At 46.5% G+C, this 18879-nt stretch overlaps 2 protein-coding genes across 2 annotated transcripts in view; one reads left to right on the top strand and one right to left on the bottom strand.

The window, feature by feature from the left end:
* Positions 1-1756: 1756 nt before the first annotated feature.
* On the bottom strand, positions 1757-7933 carry LOC128431327 (cysteine/serine-rich nuclear protein 3). The gene is made up of 5 exons (XM_053417608.1): positions 7909-7933; positions 6428-6601; positions 4048-4304; positions 3520-3831; positions 1757-2803 (listed from the first exon to the last, which is right to left on the bottom strand). The coding sequence occupies exons 2-5, from the start codon at positions 6573-6575 to the stop codon at positions 1757-1759; spliced, it is 1764 nt and encodes a 587-aa protein (XP_053273583.1). The 5' UTR covers positions 6576-6601; positions 7909-7933.
* Positions 7934-17584: 9651 nt separating this feature from the next.
* Positions 17585-18879, top strand: part of xirp2a (xin actin binding repeat containing 2a) — a 37993-nt gene continuing 36698 nt past the window's right edge. The window contains exon 1 of the mRNA XM_053417122.1: positions 17585-18062. Coding sequence (XP_053273097.1) covers positions 17868-18062 — 195 coding nt within the window. The 5' untranslated portion in view covers positions 17585-17867. The remainder of the gene's footprint in view (positions 18063-18879) is intronic.

The following is an 18879-nucleotide window of genomic DNA, read 5'->3' as shown; positions in this document are numbered from 1 at the left end:
CTACATTCAGTCTCCACTGTGAGCGACACCTGCTGTGTTTGTTGTGTGGTTCTGAAATGAGCCATGAAAACACGTCTCTATACGTCAGGGGAGCCGGTCTGGTCACAGTGTTATTAACTCTGCAGCGCTCTCTAGAGGATGTGAGGCGAGTGAGGGCTCGGGGGGTGGGGGGGTGGGGGGGGTCAGATTGAGATAGAACAGTACAGGTGTGTGTGTGGACGTCAGAGGATCATCACACCATCCTCGGTCTCAGCGACAGAAAAAGACTGCGTTCGTTTGACGACTGAACAAAAGCAGTGTCACAGATTGACGTGAGGCAGAAATCATGTAATCAACTAATTTAATGACGTCAGACAAGACATTTTGGGGATTTAACCCCCTCGTGCTCAGACACGTCAGAGGGAAGAGGAAGTCAGATGTTGAGCAGCAGACGCCATCTGATGGTGGGAAGAGAAAATACAGCACATTGGAGTTTATCACTTTTCCTTAAGTGGATTATTAAGTGGATTTTACACCTTTATTTGTTAAACTAAGATTTAAATAACAGAATTAAATAGTGCAGTGTTATCACATTGCTCACAGGACTGTAAAATAATCAATAACATGCACAGACAAATATTTATCTTATTATTATTTTAATAAAAGGAACACACACGTGTCTAAGCTCGATTGACACCAACCAGGTGATGATTGGTGTTATTTAGAGGAGGAACAGAATGATTACAATCATATCAGCAAAGTGTCAGTGGTGGAGTTATTAAAAACAGATTCATGCAGGAGATGTTGTGGTTTCAAAAAGAAATGACACCTAACGTGAAACAGAAGTTATCTTTGAAGTCGGGATTTGTCGCTGTTTATTGTCTTACTTTGGAATGTAAAGCGATTCTGAGGCAGGTGGGAATGTTGCAGATATTTAATTGGAAATATTGGACTGAGTGAAATCATAGCGTGATGATTTCTGTAGATGGAAAAGTCAAGTTTGCAATTAGTCATACCTCCAGAGGCTGCAGGCGAGAGAAGCTGCGTAAACAAAACACTGATGGAAACAGTCGGCAGCAGATCTAGAAACACGGTGGACATGTGTAAGAATCATCACTCCATGTCAAGCCTCGTTAATATAAAAATATTTATTGATACGTTAATGAAATACCTCCTGCGGGGAACATACATTTCTAAACCAAATCTAAAGCATCCATGCGATAGTCCGCTACACTGCGAGCGTGGATACAAACTGATCACAGAACAGGAACAAAAACACAACTCGTGTCCACTGGGTTGTCAACCATTAATACGAATGCTGTTGTTTTGCCAGTGACATCGTTTATCATTGTACAGTTTGTGTGAGAGTCCAAACAGAGCACATGCGATACAGACAGGCATTCGAGAACGGCTAGCAGCGGGAGGGGGGGGAGGGGGGGACACACCAGCACGATGGGGAATAGTGAAACAATACGGGCACCTCACAATCTCATTGATCAGTCACTGACGCCCCACATCCAGAAAACATGCTGTAATAATCAAAGACTTCAGAACAAGGCAGAAGTGACACTTCATGAAGTTACAGGTAAGATACAGAAACACTGTTCTATTGGACAGTTGATCTTGAAAAGGTTTCCAGACTAACTGAGCTCGAGTGAGATCACCCTCTGTCTTTGGAAGAGCACTTATCCAGAATGACCCTCCGAAGCTGGAAGGTCACAACTCTTGAATAAAGATTCCAAATAAGGAGCGCAGCCTTTCTGAAGGCTCTGAATCATCAGGCGCTCTGTTCACCGGGCTCGGCTCCCTGCTCTTTCAGCCGCTCCTGTAATGGCTCTCTTATTTCCTCCCCTGTCTGCTCCACAGCCTCAGTGTGTGAGTCATGGTCGTCTGGACCGTTCTGGAGGTCTGTGGAGCGCGGCCGCTCATTGGCTGCGGCGCTCGTCTCACGGGGGTGTACATGTGAACGGGTCTGGAGCGTCAGGGACTCAGTGGGGCCTGGGAACGTTCGGCAGTGGGGCTCAGTGTTTATTTCGGCCTTGAGTGCTGTTTCCACTGTGGGGAGGGTGGGGGGGCTGGGGAGGATGGGTGGAGTGTCCTTCACAGAACCGTCCATCTGATAGTGCTGCATGGGGGGGGTGCTGTGGAAGGGGTTACTGAGGCTCACGAGTGTGTTGTTGGAGTAACTCAGCACAGAAGGAAGTGGGACAGAGTAGGGCGGAGGTAGTGAGCACTCCCAGTCTTCCTCTTCCTCGTCCTCCTCGTCTTCCTCGTCCTCCTCGTCCTCCTCGTCTTCCTCATCCTCCTCGTCCTCTTCTCCATCCTCGGGCTCGATTGTCTCCAAGCTGTGCGTGCTGCAGTCTGACAGCCCGCTGCACATACTGCTGCCGTCCTCGTCTTCCTCATACGCCTCATCATCTTCATCCTCTTCCTCCTCCTCCTCCTCCTCTTCTTCCTCCTCCTCATCTAGATGTAAATCTGCGTCGCCTGTGTTCTGGAGGTGCATGATGGGAATGTGCGGCGTGGCGCTCATCAGTGGGAACTGCAGGTTCGGCTGCTGCTGCTGCTGGACCAAGGACGAGTCTCCATGGTAACCGTTGCCGTTGGTTACCAGCTGCTGCTCCGGCGGCTGCTGCTGCTGATGATGAGGATGATGAGGATGATGATGATGATGATGAAGCTCGTCGCCGCTCCTCTCCAGCTCCAGCTTCATGATGGTGTGCAGGAAGTGGGTGCGCACCCGGACCGGGTTGAACTCCAGGCGTCCTGTGGCGTTGCTGCAGCCGTCTTTGCTGCAGCCGCAGGGGAAGGACATCCGGTCCACCTGCATGTGTGGGACAGAGGGGACAGGTCAACACAACCAGGGCGGCTACTGGTTGACCAGAAAACTGCACAATCTAGATTTGGTTTGTCTAATATTTTCATACGTCTTGATGCAGAAGAACTTCATGTGGTCAATACCCCGGAAATCTAGAATTTGAATTGATTCAAGGATCAAACAGCAGTCGACTGTATTTTACAAAAAATTATTCACCCATTTGTTTGTGAAAAATAAAAGATAAATTCAATAGTCCACTAACCTTAACCTTAACCCTAACTGTCTGATAGAAGAGGTAAAACAAAAATATCACTTTCTGTGGTGTGACACAATCCACTACAGGGTTAGGGTTAGGGGTTAACTCTAACCCTAACCCTAACCACAGTACCTCGACCTTTCAGTTTGCACCATGTCCCATCTGCTGACATGGAGGAGGCTGGATGTATGAACTATAATGCAGCTGTATGCATATAGTGATGTGGAGTTAGTATTGCTGCGTTCAAATGGAACTCAGGAGCTTGTGGTTAGGATATGGTAAAATGTAAAGGTCAGAGGTCGTGACCACAAGAGTAGCACCAGTATGGATTTAAGTCAGAACCCTAAAATAACCAAAATACCTACATTTCCTAACCAGACTTTTGACCGAATAAGAACAAATGAATATTGATTTCAGTTCTTCAGACAGACGTGATCAACACTTGAGTATTATAGATGGGCCTCACCACAGTTCCATTTACCTGGCACTTAATGCCGGCCAGGCTGCAAGCACACGTCTCAGGGTCACATGCCCCGCGGCACCGGCAGCCACACTCCTCCCGGGACACACGGAGGGAACGCAGCTCGTGCTTCTCGTCCACGTCGATGCGTCGCACCCCCGAGGACCGGAGGAGGGCGCGGCGTCTCCTGGTGGTCAGAGGCTGGAGGAAGAAATAATCGTCCACCTCGGTGTTGTCCACGTCCAGGTCGTCCTCAGAGATGTCGTCGAGCGTGAGGCTGTCGGCCTCCACCGATGACACCGTGCCGTTCTTTGTCATCTGGAGGAAGAGGAGATTTACGTTAAAGTCTTTTAAATGGACAAACATATGATCGTTCAGGATTATCACATGCAGAGAAAACTAAACACTATATTATATTCCTTTATCCTATAACTGTCCTATTTCAGCTTTAAGCAAATAGGCTTTGATGAAGGAACAAATCATGGTTAAGAAATTAGGTGATAGAACTTTGTAAGAGCCAGTTGTCCCACAGACTTTGAGTTTGATGGCGTTGAGCTTCTCCTCCTTGAGATGATCCCTCAGCATGATGCGGTGGCTCCTCTTCTGCTCCAGGGCGAACTCCCTGAGGGTGAAGCGCTTCACCCCGCTGTGGCGTGGAGACATCCCCAGGGTGCTGCCGCCCTGCGTGGGCACGCTGGTGAAGCCCTGCCGCCGGTTGAAGTAGTAGACGGTCACGCTCTCAAAGTGCACGTTGCGGCCCCGGAGTCGCTTCGGGTGCTGCTGCAGAGAAGCTGGAATACAAACACAGAGTCGGGTCTGGACTTTCATTGTCGATCAGCTTTTATTAAAGGTCCGGGTCGAGCTAAACCTGTTTCATAATTATACATCATAAACCTAATGAACTAAGATGCTATTGTTCTGTTTTGCCAGAATAAAAAAAAAACAGTCACCCCATTTAATCGTGCACATGATGGGACCAGTCAAGAGACGACAACAATGTTACATCTGCAGTGGGATCAGGTTCTAGGGAAATATTCTGCATTGTATAAAGAAAAGAAGAGTGGTCCCACAATAGATCCTTGGGGGTCTCCACACATGTGTGTGTATATAATAGGTATTGAGGGTTGACACTAACTGTACTCAGGCATATAGAACCACTTAATATGTAATGGAAAGATTTCTATCAGTTAAATCTTCACCATTTAAATCTTGAATGCAAAACGTTTGCTGCCATATAAATTGATTATGAAAAAATTACACACAATGACTGAAATGGACACTAAAGAGTGAGTTGTCTTGTTCACTGATACGTTTACGGTGACGTGTGGTGACTTGTGGTGACGTGTGGTGACGTGTGGTGACGTGTGGTGACTTGTGATGACGTGTTGTTGACTTGTTGTGACTTGTGGTGACTTGTGGTGACGCCTGGTGACTTGTGGTGATGTGGTGACTTGTGGTGACGTGTGGTGACGTTTGGTGGACTTGTGGTGACGTGTGGTGACGCGTGGTGACGCGTGGTGATGTGGTGAGGTGTGGTGAGGTGTGGTGAGGTGTGGTGAGGTGTGGTGACTTGTGGTGAGGTGTGGTGAGGTGTGGTGAGGTGTGGTGAGGTGTGGTGAGGTGTGGTGACGTGTGGTGACGTGTGGTGACGTGTGGTGAGGTGTGGTGACTTGTTGTGATGTGGTGACTTCTGGTGACTTGTTGTGATGTGGTGACTTGTGGTGACTTGTGGTGAGGTGTGGTGACTTGTTGTGATGTGGTGACTTCTGGTGACGTGTGGTGATGTGGTGACTTGTGGTGACGTGTGGTGACTTGTGATGACGTGTGGTGACGTGGGGTGATGTGTGGTGACTTGTGATGACGTGTTGTTGACTTGTTGTGACTTGTGGTGACGTGTGGTGACTTGTGGTGATGTGTGGTGATGTGTGGTGACTTGTGATGACGTGTTGTTGACTTGTGGTGACTTGTGGTGACGTGTGGTGACGTGTGGTGACTTGTGGTGATGTGTGGTGACTTGTGATGACGTGTTGTTGACTTGTTGTGACTTGTGGTGACTTGTGGTGACTTATGGTGACTTGTGGTGATGTGTCGTGACTTGTGGTGACTTGTGATGACGTGTTGTTGACTTGTTGTGACTTGTGGTGACTTGTGGTGACTTATGGTGACTTGTGGTGATGTGTCGTGACTTGTGGTGACTTGTGATGACGTGTTGTTGACTTGTTGTGACATGTGGTGATGTGGTGACTTGTGGTGACGCCTAGTGACGCTGGTGACGCCTGGTGACGCCTGGTGACTTGTGGTGACTTGTGGTGATGTGTGGTGATGTGTGGTGACTTGTGATGACGTGTTGTTGACTTGTGGTGACTTGTGGTGACGTGTGGTGACGTGTGGTGACTTGTGGTGATGTGTGGTGACTTGTGATGACGTGTTGTTGACTTGTTGTGACTTGTGGTGACTTGTGGTGACTTATGGTGACTTGTGGTGATGTGTCGTGACTTGTGGTGACTTGTGATGACGTGTTGTTGACTTGTTGTGACATGTGGTGATGTGGTGACTTGTGGTGACGCCTGGTGACGCTGGTGACGCCTGGTGACGCCTGGTGACTTGTGGTGACTTGTGGTGACTTGTGGTGACTTGTGATGACGTGTTGTTGACTTGTTGTGACGCCTGGTGACTTGTGGTGACGTGTGGTGACTTGTGGTGACTTGTGATGACGTGTTGTTGACTTGTAGTGACGTGTGGTGACTTGTGGTGACTTGTGGTGACATGGTGACTTGTGGTGATGTGGTGTTGTGGTGTCTTGTGGTGATATGGTGACTTGTGGTGACTTCTGGTGACTTGTGTTGATGTGGTGATGTGGTGACTTGTGGTGACTTGTGGTGACACGTGTAGAGTTGTGGTGATGTAGTCTTACAGTCCAGCAGCCCAGAGGGAACCGGATGGTTGAGGCTGTCGCTGCTGTTGCCGCTGTCGCTGCAGGACACCTCGTCGTCCTCGGAGCCCTGCAGCGAGAGGAAGGGGGCGGGACCCTCCTCCAGCTTCCTCTTCAGAATCCCACTCATCCTGTGGCTCCTCCCACTCGTCACACCTGCACAGACCACAGGTTCATGGATCACCACAGACTCGTGCAATCCAGGTGATGCAAGATACCTCTGGCTTCTTTTCAGGCTTTTGAGACTAAGTTGGCAAACTTTAAAAACTGTGGGAAGAGAATCCACTTTATGAATTACACATATTGCAAAGTGGATTAAAGAGTTTGTAATTTTTAGATTCATCAAAACCCCATTTTACTGCAGAAGGAATCAAGGTCATCAAACTATTTTAAATGAGTTAGAAAAGCACAATCTCATATTGAACTATGTAGCACAGAAATCCAATTTGACAAATCAAAACATTAGAACTGAAATCTGGTTAAAACAAGCTTGAATATCATAATTTACTGTGTATTTGTAACAGATCTCAAACCAGGTTAAACCAGCACAGTCACACTCAGGCCTGACGAGACAGGAAGTGGGAATCTTCCCCCTCAGGGGTCGAGATTAACGTTGAGCCAATTCCATCCATCGCTCGGCTTCACCACACGACCACTCGATTATGCAGGACTTAATCTAACCCTCTGTAGTGGACTCCCAGTGAGTGGCTGCAGGAACGTTAAACCAGAGGATCTTGTGGTTTTAAGGCTCAAACTCAAACGAGCTCAGAAGGAAAGAATCTAAACTTCAGGATGTTTCCTGCAGAACTTCACACCCGAGAATTAAGTGTTGTTCAAATGTAGATAAACAAATCGAGTCGTGTTGATGTCTTTTATTCTCCTTTCCCATTGGTTTCTGTAAATCCTCTCACATACTGGGAAGTGTGGTGTTACCCAGCCCTCCGCAGTTTGTGGATCCTTCAATTTCAGATTTGTTGAAAGTGTTGAGCTGACTGCTTGGACTGGTGGAGGATTACATCATATGCAGCAGAGCTGGATGCTGGGCCAAGCTTCTCCTCTCTGACTGGCTTTGTCTCCCTGCTCCCTCTCTTACTCCCCACACTGCCACACACACTTCCCTCCTGTGCTGCTCCTCATTACCAAACACCTTCATTTGAATGTCTCACCCTCTTATTTCTGTTTTTCTTTATTATTTCCTCTGAGGTTGTTCTGTCCTGCTCATTGCTTCGCAGGGAGAATCAGTAGAAACAGGAAGACACTACACACATGCACAAAACCACTCACGTGTCTGAATGCACACGCAGCCTCCCACTCCCCATGCATGTCCACGTCCCACACACTAACAGGGGGATTTCTCATTGACTCATGTAAATCCCCTTCACCCCCCTGTGCTGGGATGAACCCCCCTCCTCTCCCTCTCCCCCCTCTCCCTCTCCCTCTCTCTACCTTTGACCGTCACTGACCTGTTTCCTCGGCTCGCCTCTGGTTTCCAGGAAGTCCTCGAGTCGCTCCTCTGCATCACACGGTGTTCACCAGCAGCGGCAGCCAAACATCCCCATGTGTCGTGATGATGCAGTGAGCGCTGCCATGATGCCTGACTCTCCCTCCCTCTCTCTCTCTCTCCCACCCTTCCTCGCTCTCTCTCCCTCCCTTCCTCCCTTCCTCTCTCTCTCTCTCCAGCAGCCTCTGGCACTATTGTGCAGCACTGAGCACTTCTGCCTCTATCTTATGCTTTCTCCCTGTGCACCCTCATCCTATGCTCAGGCTGTCGGCTCTCTCTCCGTCTGCACCCCCTCCTCCCTTCCTCTTCCTGTCTTCTCTCTCTCTCTCCCTCCCTCCCTCTCTCTCTCCTCACAAAGACTTGTTAGCCCAATGCTGCTGCCGGCTGGAGCGCTGGAGCTTGACTGAGGTGAAGCGAGCCCTTGGAGATCAGAGGGAGAGAGAGAGAGAGAGAGGGAGAGAGGGAGAGAGAGGGGAGGGTGTAGATGTGCTGGTGGATGTGAAGGGGTGGGGGTGGAAAGTGTAGATTCTGCCTTCTCTCCGGAGGATCATTAACTCACATATCAAGTATTAAGCCACGAGTTTCTCCCAATAACCTGTAATTTCTTACTCTGATATATTTGCAGCGTGTTTTTAACTCAAAATGAAATGTGGCGTCCTTCTTTAAAACAAAATTCTCAATGCTAATTCTCAATGCTAGTACAGAAACAGGTCACTTTTACAGAGCTGTTTGAGGAATTAGGTTTAAAGCAAATGTCCATATGATGCCTTCATTTAATAGATATTTTGTATTTTATATCTACATAATAAATATGTTCAAATTCAAATTAATAGACAAGTTTTCAGCCCTGTCTGTTTTCACCAGAGTTTATGTGAATATTGATTTGGAAGCGTCGGAGGTCGAAGTTGACACAAAAATATGGTGTGAAAACCACATTTTCCAAGATGTCTCCACAGATAATAGACCTAGAGACACAGTTTGAATCAGATAATGATCAGAAGATCCCATCATGTTATAATTGACATCATGAAGTAAAAAATTACAGAATATAAATCGAATTGCTGCCTCCTTTATATTTTCTGTGCATGTCCTTATGAGATGAAGGTCTCACACTGTGACCTCACTGTCTGTGTCTCACTTCAGGGGCTGCGTCCGGTCAGAGGCTGCTGCTGAAGACCGACTGCGTCACGGAGGGGAAGCTGCACTGTCCCATTTCCAAGGATCTGCCGGGTGGATCGTGGTGTCTCGGGTGAAGGGTGAGAACAGACTAGTCCATCTCATTTCAGTTCGGCCTTCATCGGCCCACGAAGTCCTCCTCCTCCTCCTCTTCCTCTCTGAATTGGACCAACAGCTATTGTCCTCACTGTAGCCGCAGCCCTGAGTTGATTCATTCTAAAATGAGAACTAGAAGGACACACACGGCCGGACACTCCCCTCATGAAACCACTTTAACATTAACTGATTCCATTTTGTATTTGTAAATTCCACCCACACACAGGTGAACTTCTCATCCGGTTCCATGAGTTATTTTTCTGAGAAATCAACGACAATGTCTCACGATGTTAAAGAACGTTTTATAAAAGTCCTGCAGCCGCACAAAGATTGAATGGGTTCTCTCCAGAACTCGTTCCACAGCCTCCCACCGAGTTCATTAAGACAAGTTAATAATCCTGTCGTTTAAGTAATCCTGTTCACTAACAGACAAACAAACACTTTATAAAGATTTAACCTGCTTTGTGCAGATTTCCATTTTTTAAAGACATCTCAAGAACCTGAATTAAGCCTGAATGTGCGATTCCATTCAGATGTTGTAGTTTGTCACAATGACCACCAGGTGGCAGCTTAGACTGTATATAGACATGACAGCTACCTAAAAGTGACACATATCGCCCCCTGGTGGCTGTTGACAGAAGGACCAAACCTTAAAGTCTGTAAATTGTTTATTTGATGTCATACAAAGGAAAAGACATCGTGATGGACTCTGTCTCCAAATGCGCAAGATGGCAGCGTTTGTTTACGGGATCATTTGGCTTCTTTCCTGGACGGAGGGAGAGGCGTCGTCCATCTTTATTTATCAAGTCATTACGGAGCTGATATGATGGAAATATGAAATGTATATACTTTTCATGTATGAATGGAAACAGTGTCTTTACCGTTTGTTTGTGCAGTTTTTTATAATCCACAAATAGAAAATATCAGCCATATTGTAAACAGGCGGTCTTTGTACCACACAAACAGCACAAAGCACCAATGTACACAACAAAGCTTTCAGACAGACGTGATCAGCCACTCAACCGGAAACATCTTTGCTATGAGATGCTCGCCCCTGAACGTGCACTTCTCTCGTTACAGTCGTGTTTGGTCTGAAAAATAACGACAATAAATCAATTTAAAGCCTCAGCCTCGAGTTTACATGGACAAAGATAAAGTATTGAAGTGGTAGGGCTTCACATTTCTTCTTCTTGTGTTTGAACGTTGCACGGAAATGAAGAAATTGAGATGGACGTCTTGTCTAAGTTCATTTTTTATTTTTGGGTTTTGTGCCGAGCTCCGACTCGCTTTTGTTTTCTCCTCGGCGAGGATGGAGTGGAAACGTGCGGGGGGGAGACCGAGTGAGCCTTCCAATCAGCTTCCATGGCAACAGGTCACGAGAGGGAGGGAGGGGGGGGGGTGAGGGGGGGCGGTTGATCAGAGGAGGAAGAGGAGGAGGCAGCTGGAGGGGGTTGTGGGGGAGGAGAAGGATGGTGGAGGTCTGGCTTTTTCACTGTGTGTCTGAACAATGGCTACGAATAAGGAAAAGTGTGTTAGATCATTATCAGCTCAGACGTGATTATGATTTGTTTTCTAGAATCAAATCTCCTCATCGTTATGAAACATATGACTGAATGTGTTTTCTGTCCCGTCCGGGTTCTTCTCTCAGTCTGAGCTGATGCATGTGACTCAGGATGAAACGACTCGACACTTCCACAGAGATAAATAATATAAATAATAATATTAACTTTGAAATACATTGGTTGATGCCCAACAGTCCCTTAGCTGGATTCAAGCTTTCACCCACAGATCAATGTTTTCATTTTGAATCTAGATTCATTCCACCACTGACTGTGAAGAGAGACTTTCATGTTTTAATGTCACCTGAAGCAAAAGTAGGTTCCTCTGTTCAGATGGTTGCAATCTGTGATTTGACCACTAGATGGTCGTAAGTCTCCATATACTGAACTTTAGATCAGGGGTCTTCAACGTTTTTCAGGCCAAGGTCCCCCAAACTGATGGCGAGATGGAGCAGGGACCCCCTACTATATAAATTGCATAAAATAGTGTTTATATTATTCTGGGCCTAGTGCCATGTATAAACATAGCTACACTGTTATTGTGCATTCAATACTACCCTTGTGGGAAGTAGCATGCTAACATTAGAAAGGTGGATCAGACACCTCGCAAATCCGCTCAGACTTATTTTTCAGTTACAGTTATGTTTTTTTTATATTGTACAGTGTCTATTTCTCTGTAAATTTTACAAAAATCTAAGCAAAAAAAAGTAAAACAAGCAACTTTTAGGTACAAATACGACCATCTACAGAGTTTGGTCCTCCATCTTTTATTTTTGAGCTTCGCACTCTTTAGACGTGAGCATAAACGTGATCTGATTGGCCAGTGCCTGTGCTGTCGTATTTGCATGAAATATATACAATTCTGGTTCTGAAGAGGTGAATTTTGTGGAAACATTTTTTTTGAAAAAAAAAAATCGCGACCCCCCCCTGCAGTAGCCCCGCGGACCCCCTAGGGGTCGCGGACCCCCTGTTGAAGACCAGTGCTTTAGATATTAGATAGATAGATAGATAGATCATATTTAATTAACTCTCAGATCGAATCAGTTTATCTTTATTAACATGTGATGTTGAACCTCTACTTGATCCAGATGTTTTAGAGATATAAAGATCTATATTTAACTTCTCCTTTATTTCTAATCGCATTATGATCTGTGTGATGATTCTCATGTAGGAACTTTATATTTAATGATAATCAGACAGGACACAGAAACAGCAGTGCCATGTACCCACCAGCAGGAGGCGCCATCCTCTCTGTCTATGAGCTTCTCCTCCAGTTTGAGTCATGAGCCAGTGGCAGCCGGGCATGAGCCCATCATTAATTCCCAGCCCCCTGTCCGACTCCTGTGCCTCTGCTGCGCTGTAATTGTTTCCCCAGGGACTGGGAGGGATGGCTCAGCTGTCTCATTGCACAGTGACCCGCAGACCCCAGTGTGTGTGTCTGTGTGTGTGTGTGTGTGTGTGTGTGTGTGTGTGTGTGTGTGTGTGCGTGTGTGTGTGTGTGCGTGTGTGAGTGTTAGAGACAGACACAAAAAGGATGGGTTCAGGGAGTTGATTTAACTCAGGGGGGAATAAATGGCTGAATGTGTCCGAGTCTCATGCTTCTGTTCCACCAGGGGAACAAACCACTGTTTTATCTGTTTTATTATATCATATTGTTCCTTTTAGCCAATCTCACACCGTTTATTTGTCACATTTTTTAGACTTTTATTTCATGCATAGTAAATTTAGATATATTTGATTGTTTACAATTCGCACAAACATGCTTTTAATTGTTTAAGGACGATTAAGTGGATTTTCTCTGCATTTGTAACTTTAACACAAACGTAGAAACAGGTTATTTTTTCTAGATGAAGCTGAGATGGTTGAGTTGTTTTTCTGAAGTAATATTAATAATAATTTTCCCTGTAATGACTTTATTTGTATGAAATATTGAAACATTTAATTTAATATTCCTCTGCTGTACTTCCAGATAGTGACAAGCAGATGGCAGCATTGGCTTGGAAAACAGAAAACAGGCGCGTGAAGGTAAGCGATGAGTATTAAGACTAAATATTAATATCTGTATTTATACAGCACTTCTGGGGTTTGCAAGATCTGGGCCACAATTAAGCCATATAAATACTGCCCTGGTGACGTGTGGGTCACTCGGGTCACATCCATTCAAGTGCAGCACCACTAACCACATACTGGCTCACATATTTATCCTCCCATGTATTCGCAGTAATTAAGAGATTTTATTTACAATAGTTTACAATATTTCAATTCTTCTTCTTCTCTGAAATAGGAAGGGTGGCTCATCATTTGTCTTTTCCTACAGGTTGAAATTCAATCATCTCTGATTCTTTAATTTAAAACTTGAGTATTCTTATAGTATTTAGTTCTGATGCAGCAGGTATGACGAGTTGTTGTTTCTTTCAAAGTCTCCACCCGCCCAGACAAGGAAAACCCCATCGTTCAGTGAAGGACAGACAATCTATTTACCAAATACACCCTCCGCTCAGCAGAGCATCCAGAGAAGGTGTTTGTACAACACACAGAAAGTCAATAAGTTCCCCAGAGGAGTTTGTATAATAATACACAGAGAATAAAGCTGCACAGAGATCAGAGGAAACATAATAAATAGAACAGCAAACAATATCCACCTCAAGTGGGAAAACACATATAACAACATTATTTATCAATTATATGAATGCAACCTGATGTAGAAATATGCCCCTATATAAATACTATTTATATCTAATATCTAATTGACAAAGATATGTTAATTCAAACAATATACATAGAAAAACTATTTCGCAAATACATATCTTATATGTCTATAAGTCTTTTATCATCAATCTCAAGACAATACATCAGACACATGTAACTTTCATCACATATATGAATATTTGCTATGCATATGTGTGTATTTTGTAAATTGCACTTCTATACACATGAATATGTTATTGGTATAAATTATTACACACTTTGTATATATGTAGTATATTTTATACATACATTAGCATACATATTTATGGGCTTGACATACTTTATATGTAAAAACATGAAATCCACCAATTTGACAAATGTTTTACATAAAAATAACTGTTTTTATTTACTTTTCATACACGGAAGTTCATTATATAACATTTGCATACATCGTGACGTAGCTTCATCCAACATCAGGAGCTTTATTGTCTCTGTGCGTCATCGTCACCTGAAACTTCCTGCAGCCTTCGAGCCTTGTTCTGTTTTCACTGACCAGCCTGTGCCTGCTCTACAACCCCCCCCCCCCCCCCCCCCCCCCCCCCGATCAGGTGACCTGTTGAAACGAGGGAGAAGCGAAGCCCCAGTAAGTGGAGAGGCTGTAACCTGATCCTCACTGACTGCTGCCTCCACCCTGAGCAGGAAGTACAGTGACGGGTCGGTTCCAGGAAATGGTCCCGGAGCTGATTCACTTCTGTGGTGTAGTCACAGAGGATCAGTTTGTTAACCACGCCCCCTTGTGCCCCCTCGCTGTATGACGACCCCTCATGGGTCTATTAGGATGTCAGGTGACGTCAAGTGACAATATATTCGTTTTATTAGTCAACCTTTATTTAACCATGGAGTCTCTGAAGTTATCAACATTAAAACCTATTGTTTTGACTGCTGCTCTTATCTGATGCATTTCACCATCAGACCCTGACGGAGGGCAACAGGCTCCATAGGAACGACTCCTTCAAGTGGATGATGGTGGACATAAATGAGCCAGCATATGATTTCCACACTTCCAGAACCAGACTGTACATATTTGTAAGTAGATGCCATGTTAAAGGTCCTCACTAGTAGGATTCAGTGTCTTCTCTCCTGGAGTATACGATGTATGTTTTCTTCCTCTGTGGACAAAATGGAAATGAGACCTGTTATCCTCTTATCTTATGGGACGGCTGGTATTTCAGTGTGTCCTCTGAATAAAACGATCCGAGCGGCCCTGGACAGGAATTCAACATGGGAACCAACACGGAAGCTGCCACATCTTTTATTTAATGGAAGCAGACAGTGTTTGTAGCCGGTGGTTTCTCCGTGAGACGTCTCTCTGAAGCCCCACTAGGCCTGAAATATTGTCTTGTTGTATTAAAGCGAAGCCGCTCGGGAGCTTTGTGTTTGCTGCTACGCTGAATTATAGCCCTGCACTTAAAACAGTGTGTGTGTGTGTCTGTGTGTGTGTGTGTGTGTGTCTGTGTGTGTGTGTGTGTGTGTTTGTCTGTGTGGGTGTGTGTGTGTCGGTGTGTGTGTGTTCGTGTTTTTCACGAGGCAACGAATCAAAATGCATAACATCGAAAATCTTTAATACTCCATTATTCCAGCAGATGCTCCTCTGAGGCCTATTTTCTACCAAAATTGACTCTTTTCAGCGGCTGAAAGGAAATACCACACGGGGGGGGGGGGGGGGGGGGGAGTTAATAGAAACTCAAAGTGGCATAATCAAAAACAAAAATGTTTATTTTTATATCATTTCATTCGATTTTTTAAGCCTCTTCACCGGCGTTTTCTGTTTGTCTGTCCCTGTGTCCCTTTGTTTTCTAACATGACGTCTCCAGAGCGTCTCCAGAGCGTCTCCAGAACATCTTCAGAGCGTCTCCAGAGCGTCTCCAGAGCGTCTCCAGAGCGTCTCCAGAACATCTTCAGAGCGTCTCCAGAGCGTCTCCAGAACGTCTCCAGAACGTCTCCAGAACGTCTCCAGAGCGTCTCCAGAGCATCTTCAGAGCGTCTCCAGAACGTCTTCAGAGCGTCTCCAGAGCGTCTCCAGAGCGTCTTCAGAGCGTCTCCAGAACGTCTCCAGAGCGTCTCCAGAGCGTCTCCAGAGCGTCTCCAGAGCGTCTCCAGAGCGTCTCCAGAGCGTCTCCAGAACGTCTCCAGAGCGTCTCCAGAGCGTCTCCAGAGCGTCTCCAGAGCGTCTCCAGAGCGTCTCCAGAACGTCTCCAGAGCGTCTCCAGAGCGTCTCCAGAGCGTCTTCAGAACGTCTCCAGAGCGTCTCCAGAGCGTCTCCAGAGCGTCTCCAGAGCGTCTCCAGAACGTCTCCAGAGCGTCTCCAGAGCGTCTCCAGAGCGTCTCCAGAACGTCTCCAGAGCGTCTCCAGAGCGTCTCCAGAGCGTCTCCAGAGCGTCTCCAGAACGTCTCCAGAGCGTCTCCAGAGCGTCTCCAGAGCGTCTTCAGAGCGTCTCCAGAACGTCTCCAGAGCGTCTTCAGAGCGTCTCCAGAGCGTCTCCAGAGCGTCTCCAGAACGTCTCCAGAACGTCTCCAGAGCGTCTCCAGAGCGTCTCCAGAACGTCTCCAGAGCGTCTCCAGAGCGTCTCCAGAGCGTCTCCAGAACATCTCCAGAGCGTCTCCAGAGCGTCTCCAGAGCGTCTTCAGAACGTCTCCAGAACGTCTCCAGAGCGTCTCCAGAACGTCTCCAGAACGTCTCCAGAGGGTCTCCAGAGCGTCTTCAGAGAACCCGTCCACATGTGACAGAAACATTGAACTCCACGATTAACGTGTTCTATTTTGGTAGCCAAAGGTCAAAGGTGGAGGTCACGTGGTCTCATAAAGTATGATTTTCTTGAACTTGATTTAAGATGGGCTCGATTGAATCTCTAGAATGGAGTATTTCCAGTTCCTCATGTCCAGGTGACTGGGTGTAAGCCGAGCGGCCTCGGACGACACAGGATCCAGCAGAAAGTGACACACAAACCTCGGCCTCCATCTGAATTATGCATCAGCCACTGGTATAACTGGAGTGATACTCTGTCCTCCAAAGTACTATCACATGCATTTATCATGAGCGTTCATTCATTCAGATTGGATTATCTGGATTGCCTCCCCGCCGCTCTCCCTCTCCCTGTGTTGATGTATCTATTGTGAGTGTGAACGAGCATATCTCCGCCGTCCTCGTCTCCACCCGATCCTGTAATTAAGCCGTCATTCGTCTTCGTCTTCCTCCGTCAGCCGCTCTGACTCTCCTCCCCATCGTTTGACTCCTGCTCTCCCTCTGCAGCTCATGGGAGTAATAACTGGATGAGCGTTTTGAAACGAGCTGATGGAACCCAGGTCCCGGAGGCTGGAGAGGAGGTGTAGTGATGGGATCAGAGAGGAAGCAGCTGAAGGGGGAGTCAGGCAGAGGAAGCTGAGATCATGTGTTCTCCTTTCAGGAAAACACTCCTGAGGAAGTGCTGGTGTGGCAGGAGGAAAATTAACAATGCATTAGTCATGGTGGCTGCAGGGCAGGTCACCAGGGATCAGCCTTTACGAGGCCTCCTTGGTCTAATCAGGAATAATGAGCTTTTCCTTCCCACCCAGACCTGATGTTTCCCAGCGTTTCCACTCCAGCCTTCTTTTGAACTTTCCAGTTTCACCCTGAACCAGAGTAAGAGGCGTGAACGGGGCCTCGGTCTCGGTCTGGATCAAACTGAACCAGAGTCTGCTCCGTTTGCAGAGTGAAAGTGGAAAGTTCAGACTTTCAGACAAACTGCAGGGAGCATCAAACAACAGAAGAAGAAACGAGTCAGGCATTCATTTAGTATTAAAACCATTTTTATAGACTTTATTATATTATCAAAAGTACAAATCCCATTGTCTTATGTGCTTTGTTCTCACGTATGAAATAGAAATGGTCACGTTGCAGCACTGATACTTTGATCCTGTGTAGTAAGCAGGGCGATGACCGGTTGGCAGCAGAAGGACCCGGTGCCCACAGGGTCTGAAGCAACAGGGTCTGAACCTCACTGATTCTCTTCCTCCTCCTCTTCTTCCTCGTCTCCTCCTCTGAAGCTGTGACTCGTATCTCTCTCTGCTTCCCTCAGCCTACAGGGGAGTTTACTCAGGCTTCTGTGTGTGTGAGTAATTACAGGGCAGAGCGAGAGCGAGAGGGGAAAAACTTTTTCTGCTCTCCTCCTCTTTCCTCTAGTTTTCCCTGCGTGTGTCCGAGAGCCCGACAGACAAAGACGGACCCCCGGCCTGATCTCCATCTCTTCTCCTCACCCTCGTCCTACCTCCCTCACTTCCTCACCCCTGGTACAATACACTTCCCCTTCTCAAGCCTGAAGGGGAAACGACGGAGGGGGGGGAGGGATACGGTTTCTGGACAACAATGGAAACTCAATCAGGAAATGGAGAGGAGTTGACCTCGGGCTTGGTTGCCAGTCGCGCCTGTGGGCCGCAGGTAGAGGCAGCGGGCGAGCCGGTGCTCAGAGAGGACCAGCAGGCTGCTAAGAGGATCGAGAGGTTTCACATCCCCCTGGAAAGTCTGAAGAAGATGTTTGAGAAGCCGGCCGTGACCGATACGGTAAGAACTGCATCTGTGGAGTTCGATTTTCAACTGTACTTCTCTGTGCTGTGACTTCCCTCTGTTCTCCAGGCGTGTTACTAACCCACAGAGGCAGGAGCTTGATGCATTTTGCATTTCAACAAACTTTTCCAACTTTTCTAACAGGTTTTGTTTCAGATTTCACTCTTACTGAAGGTTCTGGTTCTCCACACTCAGACAAAACTGAACGCTCCCCATCTCTCTGCCTTCGCCTCAGCATGATTCACTCTCCAGCAATTTGTGGTTTTTCCATCATTTCCTGGACTCGCTCACTGCACGGCTCTTTGCTGGAGAGGACGGAGGCCTTCTCCCTCTCCTGCTCTGTTCTGTTTCCATCCCAGCTGGCTTCTCTGAGAGGAAAACTCTACGTCTGCTGGAAGTGAAGTGGGTCGTTCTGAGAAAAATTTATGTGGATGAGAGAAAATGGCGAAGACTCCCCTGAATGTCATCTTGACCCGTAGCAAAGAAATGAATGCTGCACAGAAACCTCTCCAAATAACTATAAAACCAAAAATACCAGCTCCTTAAATATACCTTTACTATCCGCCCCAAAATCTGATGAGTTCCTCACTCACCCAAATTGCATCTTTCCTACAAGTTTTGCAGAAATCTGCTAAATAGATTTTGTGTAATCTTGTTCACAACCCAACAAACAGAGGTGAGAACATACCCTCCATGGTGAAAGTAAATATACATATCCACATGCATCTTGGGTAATGTAGTTGTCAGTGTGCACCAGTGCAAACCGGTGCACCAGCTGCATCTGTGCAGTGCCACTGGGTTTGCTGATATCCGA

Source organism: Pleuronectes platessa, chromosome 24, assembly GCF_947347685.1.
Source record: "Pleuronectes platessa chromosome 24, fPlePla1.1, whole genome shotgun sequence".
Lineage (NCBI taxonomy): Eukaryota > Metazoa > Chordata > Actinopteri > Pleuronectiformes > Pleuronectidae > Pleuronectes > Pleuronectes platessa.
Note: the sequence above shows the minus strand (reverse complement) of the source record. Positions and strands in the feature narration are given on the sequence as shown.